The sequence below is a fragment of the Lagopus muta genome, chromosome 1, assembly GCF_023343835.1.
Source record: "Lagopus muta isolate bLagMut1 chromosome 1, bLagMut1 primary, whole genome shotgun sequence".
NCBI lineage: Eukaryota > Metazoa > Chordata > Aves > Galliformes > Phasianidae > Lagopus > Lagopus muta.
The window spans coordinates 144,653,476-144,666,680 of record NC_064433.1 but is presented as its reverse complement, the minus strand read 5'-3'; the positions used below and the strand labels follow the sequence as shown (position 1 = coordinate 144,666,680).

The 13,205-nt window shown below is 43.9% G+C and overlaps 1 protein-coding gene across 3 annotated transcripts in view; it reads left to right on the top strand.

Moving 5' to 3' along the window:
• Positions 1 to 12,023, top strand: part of CLDN10 (claudin 10) — a 67,037-nt gene extending 55,014 nt beyond the window's left edge. For all 3 annotated transcript variants that reach the window (XM_048933235.1, XM_048933234.1, XM_048933233.1), the window contains exons 2-5: positions 5,642 to 5,803; positions 5,951 to 6,032; positions 10,907 to 11,014; positions 11,695 to 12,023. In XM_048933235.1, the coding sequence (XP_048789192.1) occupies positions 5,642 to 5,803; positions 5,951 to 6,032; positions 10,907 to 11,014; positions 11,695 to 11,809 (467 nt within the window). In that variant the 3' untranslated portion in view covers positions 11,810 to 12,023. The remainder of the gene's footprint in view (positions 1 to 5,641; positions 5,804 to 5,950; positions 6,033 to 10,906; positions 11,015 to 11,694) is intronic.
• The last annotated feature ends 1,182 nt before the right edge of the window (positions 12,024 to 13,205 follow it).

Genomic DNA, 13,205 nt, shown 5'->3' with positions numbered 1-13,205 from the left:
GCCATGTCCCAGTTCTCCAAGAAATGAGTGTCTGAGGCAGTTGTCTGTGCAGGCGTGCATCTGGCAGAGCATCTGAATCCACATCTGGACAGGGCTCATCCCATCCTCCTGACAGAGGCTGTTTGATAGTTTGGCTTCAGTGTCCTTGATCCGTGTCTTCAAGTGAGGCCAAGATACTGGTGTGCAGGCACAGTAAAGGAGACGTGGGATGCACATACAGCAGTGTGACCCCCAGCACACGGTAGGCCAGCTGAGGGTCTTGCTGCAGCCAGAGCTGCCTCTGGGCTATTGCCTGGCCCCAGCTCTGCTCCTCACAGCAACGGACTCTGCTGTGAACCTGTGTACCTTCTCACCCTCACCCTTCCCTGGTGTTGCCGTGTGGCAGCTCAACCTCAGATGGTGGACCCAGGGAAAGCAAAGAAGGACAGATCTTGTGCCCATTCTGTCCCAATAGAGCAGTTCTTGGTGAGCAGAAGCAGCAAACCCTATAGAGCATGCTCCATTCCTTGTGGTGGGGCAGGACTGGAGAGATGCTTGGACACTCCTGTGGGGTGCAGGAAAAGGGCTCCCTTCTTCAGAAAGTGTTGTAGCTTGGATTAGGAGTAGCCAGGGGTCACTCCCTGTTCCCAGTTTCTGATGTGCATCATGGAGTGCAAGTTCCTGGCAGTGACATGGCAGCAGGGCAGCACTCACGGCTTTGGGGCCATCGCACTGCGCCACTGGCCACTGGAGAAAATTACCTGTGTTCCTTTCCACCTTCATGCATTCTTGTATAGTAGACCTGGCCAACCACTGTTAAGGGCTGGCCCCTTATTACAGACCCCATGTTTTGTATGTGAGCATAAGTATTCTTGCAGGACTCAAATCATTTTGGGTTTGCTTTTGCTGGTCGTAGACAGAAACTTGGTAGTGAAACCACCTCCTAATGCTGTATCCGTTACCGTGTTCTCAGCAGTGTATCCAGTGACCTTTAGAAAGAACACAGCCGAATAAAAATTTACTTATGATATAAAAGAAGGTATTGGAGCTTAGAAAATCATACAAAGGCAATGGGTGTGTACTTTTAGAAGGAACCTGAGCTGTATCTGTAAGGTAACCACTGCTACTTCACATGATGCAGACTGCAAGGTGCCGCTGCGGGTATTCATTGTGAAAGTGGCAACCCCCCGTAACAGTATGCAGATGTTTTTGTGAGAATCATACAATATGAATGTGTGAATTCCTCATAGCTCTTTGAGAGCATGAGAGGCAAGCATGAGAGTGGTGAGGCAAGAAAGATGATAGCCCAACAAGATTAATTTGAATGCAAGACAAAACACATTTGTTTGAAAAAAATACTTGAAATAGGTTTCTCTTGGAATGCTGCTAAACATGACTTTATGAGTAATACATGTTTGTCTACTTGTCTGTTTCAAACATATGGCTTCTCGTTGCTTCAGAGCTTTGTTTGGGTGGTCAGTGCGTACATGACAAGGTACCAGCTTCCTGTAGATGCTGATGAAAGTATGCATAGCACATTTTTGGGAAGGAGACAATCTTTGGTAGTAGAAGATTCCCAGTCTCTGCGTGATGAACCTTGGTTCTTGCTTTCCAGGAAGCAAAGAAAAGGTACAGTTACATTCACAGCTGTAAGTGGCCTGTTTTATCCTAGGTCTGAGCAGTTGGGCTGAGTTTGATCCTGAGATTGATTTCACCGTTTTACGCATGCTGTTGCCACAGTCAGCTTGGTAGAAGCAACAAAGCCTTCTACTCTTCTATGTTTTTGGCATAGATTATGACCATTTCAGTTATTTTGTTTTAAAAATGTGTGGCAGTTGGATAATTGCTGTGGTGAGCTGAAACAAGTCCCACTTCACTTGGCCTGCAGAATTTGGTGAAATATTTAGTGAGGAAGGTTATTCATTCAGCAGAGCTGAGCCGTGCTCCAACTCATGCAATTATAGTTGAAAATGATTTCTGTTGAGTGAGTTAATCATTTCTCGCTGTCTCACCCCCTCTACTTATTTTAAAGCTGTGTATTGACCTTCAGTAACAACTGAATTTCAACCATGTTGTTCCGAGCATATGCTGGTTATTTTGGTTGGGGTGAATATTTATTGCTTCTCCTCGGAGGCTCAGGCATAAATAAAGGTTTAGAGGACCTCTGGGTGGATGTGTTCATGGTTCAGCACCTTAATGTGTCAATTAACTACTAACGGTGTCAATAAATTGGACCTGTCAAAAATAATAGTTACCTCACCAGTTTGCATCTCCTGCTTCACCCGGGTGCTACAAGAAATACGTTGTATGGAAAAGTAATAAAGACAAATTTTTCCATGCCTACTGTAGCAAAATTAGCGAGGGCACCATCTTCAGACTTGGGCCTTTATAAACTGAGAGAGCCACATTTTGAAGTCTTACCAACACTCTTTACCTACTGACATCTTTTGGGTTTTGCCTGAGGGGGAAAAAAAACAAAGGAGTAAAGTTACAGAATTTGACACAGAAGAAGTTTTAATTATTGCTGGAATTTGAAGCGAGCTGTTTGGGAGTGCAATTTTATTTCACTGTTGAGGAAACAGTTTACTTAGCAGTGGTAGTCATCTCACCTGGTATTAGATAACCACCAAATAGCTGTGAGTCACCCTTAGGCTCACTTTACAAAGCTTGCAGTAAAAAATTACATGTAATTAATATGATCTATTGTAGATATAGCTCTGTTAGGATTAGGTGAATTATGCCTTAGAAATGCCAAGTTTTATAAACTGGTTGTACAGTCCAGCGAACATCAAAAGGTGTGCTCTACTTTTTATTTTCTTGCAGATCCCAATGAAAAAGTAAAATATCTTACATAGGACCTGTGAGAGGTGCTCAAGGCAGATGGTAATCTTTAGATGTGGTTTCGTATATCTTCAGTCTGTAATTCTTCAGCTGGATTTGTCTCAAATCTTGTCAGAATCCCTATACTGCAGGACGTTGTGGTGCTTCTCTTTTCCGTTCAGTGGTATTTCGGGTGAAAGCATCTCCTTTGTATGCCATAGGATGATGTATGAGATTTTTGATTACAGGTTTAGGGATACAAGAGGGACCTACTCAGAGAGACACTTGTTATGGTTCCTGACTCAGGGCTGGAGGGTCTTCAGTGCTGAGTGGAGAAGGAGAAGATCAGAAGCAGCAGCAGTTGCCTAACTAAGGTTTCAGGAGAGCAGAGGAAGAGCTACCCGTTTTCTTTCTGCTACAGCACTGGGAAGTACTACTCTTCACTTACATTCAAGAGGTTTGGAGGTACAGCAACGTGCCACTAAACATTTCTGCTTGAAGCCTTTTAACCTAGGCTATTTCACAATTACTAAGGGAAAATATAAGCCTTATCAAATTATTCTGCGTCAGTGTGCTAATCTGGAATGGGCTGCTCAGGGAGGTGGTTGAATCACTGTCCCTGGAGGTGCTCAAGAAGTGTTTAGATGTGGTACTAATGGACACAGTTTAGTGGGGAAATACTGATGGTGGGTGGACAGTTGGGCCAGATGATCTTAGAGGTCTTTTCCAATCTTGGTGATTCTATGATCCTATGATTCTAGTAGATAGACTCAGCACAACAGAAAGGGAAAAAATTGATTTCTATGCAAATAGCAAGATAATTTTTCAGCTCAAAGCTTGAACGTGGTAGTAATACTGAAGTAGCACCTCATTAAGGAAAAATATTTTGAAGTGTGTTTCTGTAAGAATGAAACATTTCTTCAATGTCTTTTATCGTTTATTTTTTTTCTAAAAATACAAATTGTTAGGTATTATTGCATATAGAAGATAAGGGCTATTAATGTAATTGTAGATATCTGAAAATTAGAAGTCAACTCTGAGCTGGTTACCCCATGTTTCATTTATTATCAGTAGTAATAAAGGTTTCTCCAATGGACAGCTCATCCAGCTACCGTAGGAGTGTGTCTTACAGTTCAGACTTTAATTTTAATGACTGTGTTAGACACCTGAGCAGGCATAAATGGCTCTCAAATTCCAACATGAGAGTCCTACGACAGTTACAGTTATTAAATTGTACACTGCATTTAGCAGGATGGGTTACGGAATCCTGTTACAGGCATGCAGATGGATGTAGATAAATGCCACTGGGTTTTGTTCCAAGACATGCAGTGAGCACCTGAATTCTGTAGGACTGATAAAATGCAGCATTATATCCTACAAAATGCAGTGTTAGAGAATGAGAGAATGGCTTGAGTTGGAAGGGACCTCAAAGATGATGATCTAGTTCCAACCCCTTGCCATGGGCAGGGTTCCCAACCTCTAGATTAGGCTGCCCAGGGCCTCATCTAACTTGGCCTTGAATGCTTCCAGAGATGGGGCATCTTGTGTGCTGTGTCTTACGCAAAGTTGTGAATCAGTGAGTTTTTTTGAACATTGTTCAAGCACGGAGTCGTCATCCTGAAGCTGATATTCCTCCAACAGCAACCAAAGTGAATGCCGCTAATGAGTGTAGAAGAAGGGCAAGCACCTGTGATGGCCTTTTGCAGTTCAGGGACCAGCCAGCCAGACACACATTTCTTCTAACTGAATTTATCTCATCTCTTTTTGCACCTGTGTACACTTCTAGCATCCAGATAGCCTATGGAAAAGAGTCCCACAGCTTCATTATGTGAACAGTAACACCTTTTGGTTTGAATCTATGGCCGTCTGTTTTCATTAAATGTCCCCTAGTTCCTGTTCTAATAAATTAATTTTCTACATATTAAGGGCTTTTATGCAGGGTTTTTTTTTGTTTGTTTGTTATTCTGTAAAAGTAGGTGTAATAAACAATGGAAACCTGGCTTGGCTCTCAAGATTTCCACCCACTGGAGATCAAAGAGAAAAGAATGAATGCATGAATAATGGCAGCGCATTTCCATTTTAAATGAGATGTAGTAGGTTATGGAGAAAAACATCTTGTGACAGTTACTCAACTGTGTAAGACTGTGGCGTTCCACGCAGTGGACAGTACTGTGTGGTTATCACAGTGTTTAACTGTGAAAGAAGAAAAGGACAGGTAATCTCTTGTCCTGTGGGAAAGTCCAGCTGCTGGGCGGTTCGGTTTGGAGCAGCCTCAGCTGGCATGGCAACACAACTGAATGCAGTGGCAAGGCACACGTCCAGTAGTTTGCTTTATCTGAAGGATCACTGCTATCCATGACGCTGAGAATGTATTTGGACTCCTTGCATAACAACGATCTTCTTAGCTGATCCAAATGAGATCAGAGTGGCACGTCCAGCCAGGCTCACCAGCCTGCTGCCGCTCCTATTGCATCTATGGCACATGCACATACAAGACTTCATGTGCTCTGAGAAGCTCTGCAACCTGTGACAGGCACTGTGCTCTTCAAAACCCAGCCTCTTGCTGATGCTATGCTCAGTGCCACAGGATTATTTCTTCCAGCTCTGATTGCCATAGTATGTTTCTTATGTGCTGGGCTCACATGGCGATGCCCACTGGAGAACACTGTCATGCCATCGCCTAGAAGAACACGCTCAGTAATCAGGTGGCATTACTCCAGCCAAGCTTTGATTCTGTTTGAAATAACTAATTAATGCCTGTTCCTGTGTGTGGTGAGGGAAGCTGTAGTGAAACCCGGTGTGGTCCATGCCCTCACATGAATCTTACCCCTTCTCATTGCAGGTTATATCCAAGCCTGCAGAGGACTGATGATCTCTGCTGTCTGTCTGGGTTTCTTCGGTTCCATTTCTGGACTGGTTGGGATGAAGTGCACAAAAATCGGCGGCTCTGATAAAAATAAAGCAAGAATAGCTTGTTTAGCTGGACTGATTTTCATACTGTGTGGTAAATATACCTTACTTCTCTAAGTTTGTGTCTTTGGAGTCATACCAGAGCTTTGCACGCACCGTTCTACGCCACTTCATCGGCTTCAGGGTGAGGCCCAAAGCTTCTCTGCCCATTCCACTGAATGGTTTGTCTTATGCTTTTCAGGGCTGTGCTCCATGACTGGTTGTTCCCTGTATGCACACAGGATTACGTCTGAGTTCTTTGATCCTACTTATGTTGCACAAAAGTAAGTACTTTCCTATACCCATAAATCTTTTGAAAAAGTATACCTTAAGTTTTGTGCTGCACGCCAGAACCCATTTATACAGGAAGCAAATGCTTCTCCTGTTGGGCAGAAAGGGAAAGTGGGATGCAGTTTATTTGATCATGTTTTCCAACTGCAGTAACTGTGCTGAAATGTAATGAGCTAACACCTCTCTGTAGAACGATGGGCCTGTAGTCTTTGTGCCCAGGCTCATCACAGCTTGGTGGGGCTCTGCAGCACTTGTTCCAGAGCCTACTGTGCTGACTGGAGTAAGCTTACGTTTATGTCAAAGGTGCAAAAAAGGCATTTCACAAGACAGAGGCACTCATTAGGTGCATAATTCCATAGGAAAGGAAGAAAATAGTTTTGATAGAAGATAGTTTCCATAACAGTGTTGAGGAGTGCATGATCTTAATTCCATTTGAAGGGATGTTTTTTTTTTCCCGACATATTTTCAAATCCAGATGGCTAAAACTTGGATCATAAAATCACAGAGTGGTTTGGGTTGGAAGGGACCTTAAAGCCCATCCTGTTCCAACCTCCGCTGTGGACGGGGCTGCCACCCACCAGCTGAGGCTGCCCGGGCCCCATCCAACCTGACCTTGAGCACCTCCAGAGATGGGGCATCCACAGATTCTCCGGGCAGCTGTGCCAGTTCCTCATCATCCTCAGAATGAAGAATTTCCTCCTAATATCTGATCTAGATCTCCCTTTTTTTCAATTTAAAACCACTCTCCTTTGTCCTGTCGCTACGTGAGTAAAACAGCAAGACATCCTCCTGTTCATAAGCTCCCTTTAGGTACTGCAAGGCTGCAGTGAGGCCTCGCAGGGGCCTTCTTTTCTCCAGGCTGGATCATGAACCTTTTCAAAACCCATGATCATGCAAGACTAAAGTCAATGCTTTGACTATACTTTCTGTAATTGAACATAAAGAAAGAACTTGTGCTTACTGAACAGCAGAATCCTTACCAGAAATAGTCATCCATAAAGACTCAGAGCTGTGAATGCTTAGAACTTTCAAAGGCAGCAATTCATTCATGAGCCAATGTTTGAATTTGGGAAGCATGTTTTATCCACCCAGATTGAAAACATTGGCTGCAAATTAGAGCACCATAGGCTTTCACACTGTGGTTTCTTACGTAATGTAAACTTATCTTTAAAGAGAAGATTTTCAAAACGTTCTTTATGTTGACTCCAGAACATGTCAATCACTGGATATAAATTTCCTTGAGATACAAGTAATGTATCCTGAGCTCTCCCTTACTTTTTGATGGAAAGAAGGCAGTTTAACTGACTGAATACCTTTAGTTGGTATCGCGTTTGCAGCAGGGCTGACGCTGCTTCTCTTGAAAACAATTTCATAATACTTTCCTCCATAATTCTCCTATAGTTTCAGCTTGTTTGATACGTTAAGGACAGGATCCAAAGGCCACCAAAAGCTACAAGGATGTGAGCTACTGTGAAGAAAATGGAGTCTGGCTATGCAGCCACAAGTTAATTATTCATCAGGCTTGCTGTTTTCAGTGAAAAATACTTCGGCTGTTGCCAGAATTCCCTTTCCTTCATTGTGTTCCTGTACAGTTTGGTTGGGAAAAAAACAGGCAGACCTCATGGCAAAGTTTTACTGTGAACAAATGAGAAAATAAAGGTCATAAATCATCTTCTGAAGAAATTACATTTTTTCCTGAAAGAAATAGCATAGCACAACTGCCAGCACACATAATTGCAACTACAAAGAAAACAGTGGAGAGGGAAATTGTAATTGGACTTGCACATGGTGTGCATGAGGTGTAGCTCATGCAGTGATCTTATGTCAGATTAAGATAAAAGTAGCATTTGATTCCTTTCTCTCTAAGTCAATATGAAATTTATAGGAGCAATTTATTTTGCTGCCTTCTGGGAACTCTTACTTTGATGTACCTTGCAGAAGCATTGAATATGCCTTGCTAGCATACTGTTGGAATTTGGCTTTTGTCTTCACTGAGAGAGGTTGCTGCATTGGTTTCAGCTGTTCACTGCTTGCTGCACATTTTCATCTGTCGTTATTCTGGTGGTGTCCAAGAGAGGCTCGAGATACTGTTAGTGGAAAATGTTGGGAAAACATGGGATGTTTAGCATCCTTGTAGCTGTCTTTGGATGGCAAAGAGGTGCCCTGGATGCGTACGTGTGCAGGAGGAATCAGAGAGCTCCCCAGAGACACTTCTGGTTTGAATTTGTGCATAGCTGAGAAATAACGGTTACTCTAGGATACCCTGAAGTTAGACTTACTTAGAAAGAAGTCTTACACAGGATTTTATGTTCCAACACAGTAGTTTGATTACGGATGTAACATTGCTCCAGAAGTGTTCTTTGACCGCACACAGTAACACAGAGACTTGGTGACTCTGTACACCTTGGTGCTGGATTTCATTTATCTTCAGACATATCTAGTAGAAAAAAAATCTGTGCATCTCTCTCATGCACTGCCTTGCTTATGTTACTTCCAGAGCTCATCTTCAGAGACTGTTTTGTCACTTTACTACTTCCAATAAAAGCTGTGCTAGCCTTCATCCTTTTTGTCCATTGCCACAACTTGAATTCATGACCATCATCGTTCTTCCAGATGAATAGGCTGAGTTTATCCAAACAACCTGACTGACTTCCCTTTTTTGGAGAGAATCATTTCCCCTCGACCTTCTTTTCTCTGGATTGGTGGAGTTCACACAGGCCCCCTTGGCACTGTCCTGCTGTCACATTGCTCCAAACCTGCTTATCATTTTCCATAAATTGTAAGAACTAGACATATAAAATATATATTTCCATTGGATAGGTGTGTTGATTTGCTGGGTGGTTAGGTTTGTTCTGTACATACGTCCCAGAGTTCACCCAGTTGGCTAATGAAGCTATAACTGATTTGCTTCATGGTCCCAACATATCTGATAACCAGGATGTTTTCTTTACTGATATTAATACTTACTTTTGTCTCAGGAATTCTGCCTCTTTGGATTATAATAAAATATCTGCTCCCAACCTGGGTGAGTGTAGCTGGAGGTAGTTGTAGTAGGTGGGGGCTGTGTGAGGCTTTGGAGACTTTGGAGTGTGGCTACTTTGAGCCTTACAGGCAAGAACCATAAAAACAGAAGACTTCCTTTAAGGGTTTTAATGATAAAGAGAGAAGGAAAAAATAAGGAATAGAGAAATTTCTTCTCCTCTTATTAGTACTTTTTTTCAAGAGGCATCGAAGTACAGGGTGTTTTTAATCCAATCTATATTGGATTTTGGAAGGTGGGGTAGGATTGACTTCTTGGCTACTAAAAAAACCTGGAAGACTGGATTAGATAAAATCCAGGGAGCCATACACAGGTTGACGTGCAATTGAAAATTCCTTGTAAGCACCAGTGTATATCAAAAAGTCTTTTATCTGTGTGAAGATGTGAAGGAAGGACCAATTAGGCCAGCTCTGCCACTCATTAACATGGCATACCGCCATCACCCAGGAACGGTCTATACATGCCAACTGCTTATGCATGTTATAATAAATGTTGCTTAGAAAGTACAAACAGTCCCAAGACCAAAGGCTGGGTTCCATGCCTTCACTTCCCAACTGTTACAAAAAGGGCAGACCACCTTTTTCTACCCAATTAAACCCAATTTAATATTGATCTCTGTCCAACTGAGGAGCTGCAAGAGGGAAAGTGGCAATTGTTTATCTTATATGACTCAGGCCAATAGTTCATGCTGAAAATGAAGTAGTGTTTCCCATGTTTTAGGCGAATGGTCTGTCTGTGGAGTTGTTACAGCAACAGCCTTCCTGGGTCTGGGTCCAACTGTGTCCTCCAGCACCCAGTGCTCTGTGCAGGCTTCTGAGGGGTGCCCAGCTGCACACCATGCACCGCGCTGTGCGTGGAGGCATCCTCACATGGGGCTCACACTGTGCCACTTCCCATCTGTGCTCATTGCTTTGATCCACCTCTGTTGGAGCACACTGAAAAAGGCACTCGAGGCTGTGATTCAGCAGGTGTACTTTGGAGTCGAGTGCGTATTTCTTGAGTGCTGACTGTAATGAGATCCTGGGTGATGAACTCTGATGCAGATATCTGCTTTCAAATCAGAGAACTCCCAGACCTTGAACAGACAGAAATCTGCTCAGTCGTCTGAAAACTGTAGCACAGGGGTGAAATAATTTGAATGAAAACTTTATGTAGTAGTGGAGTCACTGTCCCTGGAGATATTCAAGGACTGTATGGATGTCGCACTGAGGGACGTGGTTAGTGGGCATGGTGGAGATGTGTTGATGGTCAGACTGGATGACCTTAGAAGTCTTTTTCAACCTCAGTGGTTCTAGGAATCCATGATTGCACCTGCCTATGGTATGTATGTATACAAACATCATGTATACTCAGTCCAGGGCATGGATGTGGAGAGGGAGAAATGCAGAGAGACGGAGGGGCGTGTTAATCAGAGCTGTAGGCAGTTGCTCAAGTCATGGGGCTGAACGGCCTCAGAGGAAGGCTCACTGGAAGCTGCAGTCAGGACTGGGATACAGTGAGAACAAACCTGCATTGTTTCAAGGGGATGGGAGCCATACAATATAAAAGGGGGCCAAAGAATCAGAGCCTCTCAGCCATCAGTCTTGAAGAGAGCTGGGAGGCGAGGCGACCCAGCTGGCTGCAGCAGTGTGCCTTGGGACAGATCTGCCTCATGTGCATGAGGGAAGTAATGGAAAAAATCTAGCTGAGCATCACAGCTCAGCTGACTTTGCACGAAGAATGTCTGTCAACTGAAAAAATATATATGAAGAAAAAAAATCAGTTTTTCTACTCTGAAAAAGAATGTTAAATTAATTCTCTGTTAAATGCATTTATTAACTCCTGTAGGTATGAATTAGGAGCAGCTTTATTCATTGGATGGGCTGGAGCTTCACTCTGCATCATTGGTGGCAGTATATTCTGCTTCTCAATAGCTGAGAACAGTAAATCTTCAAGGTAAAATCCAAGTTGCACTTAATGAAATAAATCAACATAGCACCTTTGTACCTGCTGTATGTATGCAGTTTGATTACTTATCAGAAACACTTTGCTGTGAGGTCAGAAAAGGATTGTGTGCTTGAAAGAAAATAATGGGATTCTAGGATAATTTTCTTTCCATCATTCATGTAACGAATGTAATTAAGAAAAGCTACTTTCTCAGTACAAATACTGGTATTATAAATACTTGATACATTTGCTACAGCCGAAAAAAATTCGCGCACAGATGGAGGAGGAGTGTTCAGGGATCCTTACATGAACTGACAAGTTTCTTTATTCCCAAATCATCAGATTAAAAGGGAACGAGCTGGGAGAAGAGGGATGGTAGTAAAGAGGCACAGCTGGAGGAGTTACTGCTCACCTACTGTCTGCTACAGCCTCAGTATTTCATCTGATCTGGCACCAGTTTACTTGGCTGTGAATGAGGAATATCAGTCTGTATCAAGGGGAATTACAGGAAGCGCTGGAGGGGAAATTGAATGAGAGCACACAGGGGAGGGAGGTGTCACCTGCCTCCAGCAGGAGGAGCTTCACGTTGCCATACCTTCATTCTAGCCTTATAGCACTACAGTGCTTGGGTAAGGGATGTTACCAGTCTGTGAGATGACTGTAAATGGCCGATTCTCTTCTCTTTGCAGGAGAGCGTATGCATATAATGGAGCCGCATCTGTGATGTCGTCTCGTACAAAGGTTCACAACAGTGTCCCAGACCAAACCTCACCAAAGCACTTTGACAAGAACGCTTATGTTTAAGTGTACTTTTCTAAGATACAAAGCCAGTTTAAAAAATGAGTTTGTATGTTTCATTCAGGGTGATTTCCCCCCCCCACCTCCCCAAAACACAATGGAATTACCACTAAGACAATGAATTTGTAAGGTATTATCTTGCCGCTTTTTCCACGTTGATGTAAATTTTATTATATTTTAAGATTGATGTTTGTATTATAAAGTTTATACCTGCAAATCATGCATTGATGCTGCTTTCTAAAAAAAAATAAAGAGGGTATTTACAGATGCAGTCTGTCGGTTGCTTTGGCAATGGCAATTGCATGCACTGTATTTACTGTTGTGCATCGCTGCAGCTGATTCTCAGATGGGTTCAGTGCAGGACAAAACGGTCATATGCTGTGCAGGTTAATATGTAGAATGTCTCACCACTGATCAGCAGAGACATTGGAACTGCAGAGGACATTGTAACTCTGTTGCCAGGCAATGGCAGTCAATGGGAATACACAGGCTCTTATCTCCTTACAATATTGCCAGGAGTGTGAGAAAGTAAGTCACTTCAGTGCCGCAGGAATAAGAGCAAGAGCCTGGGTAAGGTGGAAATAAGTATGTAATCTGGGGAGCAGCACAGTGTAATCAGGTGCTAAGGAGAGTCAGGGCACGATGTTACGGAAACAGTTACTGGAAAGGGACTCACAGAGTGTGAGATGAACGCACACGTGATGGTGACCACATCACGGGGACAGAAATGGGGAGAAGCTGCAGCCTTGGGGGCATTCTGTGGCAGGCAAGACAAGCCTCAGAGCCTCCTACACTCTGAGCTTATTCCAACCCTCTGGATTCCTGTCCCACGCAGCACTCATCTGCCTGGTGGCACGCCACTTACATTCCCCTCTTCTAGAATCAGAACCACAGAATATCCTGAGCTGGAAGAGACCACGAGGATCATTGATTCCAGCTCCAGGCTCCACACAGGAACGCCCAAAATCCAACCCCTGTATCTGAGAATCCAAATTCTTCCATGAACTCCAGCACTCGGGGCCGTGCCCACAGCCCTGTGCATCCCGTTCCCTGCCCACCGCCCTGTGGTGCAGCCCCTTTCCCTGACCCCCAGCTCCCCTCCCCTGAGGGCCGTTCCCTCGGCCCTGTCGCTGTCACAGAGCAGAGCTCAGCGCTGCCCCTCCGCCCCCTGTGAGGAGCTGCAGCAGCCATCAGGCCTCCCCTCAGCTCCTCTGCTCTGGGCTGAGCACACCCAGGGACCTCCTCATGCAGCCTGTTTTCCAGACCCTTCTTTGTTGCCCTCCTTTGGGTGCCCTCTAATAGCTTTATGTCCTTACATGGCAGCCTCAAAGCTGCACGCAGTGTGGAGGTGAGGCCGCACAGCACAGAGCAGTGCGGTACAACCCCTCCCCTCACCCAGTGG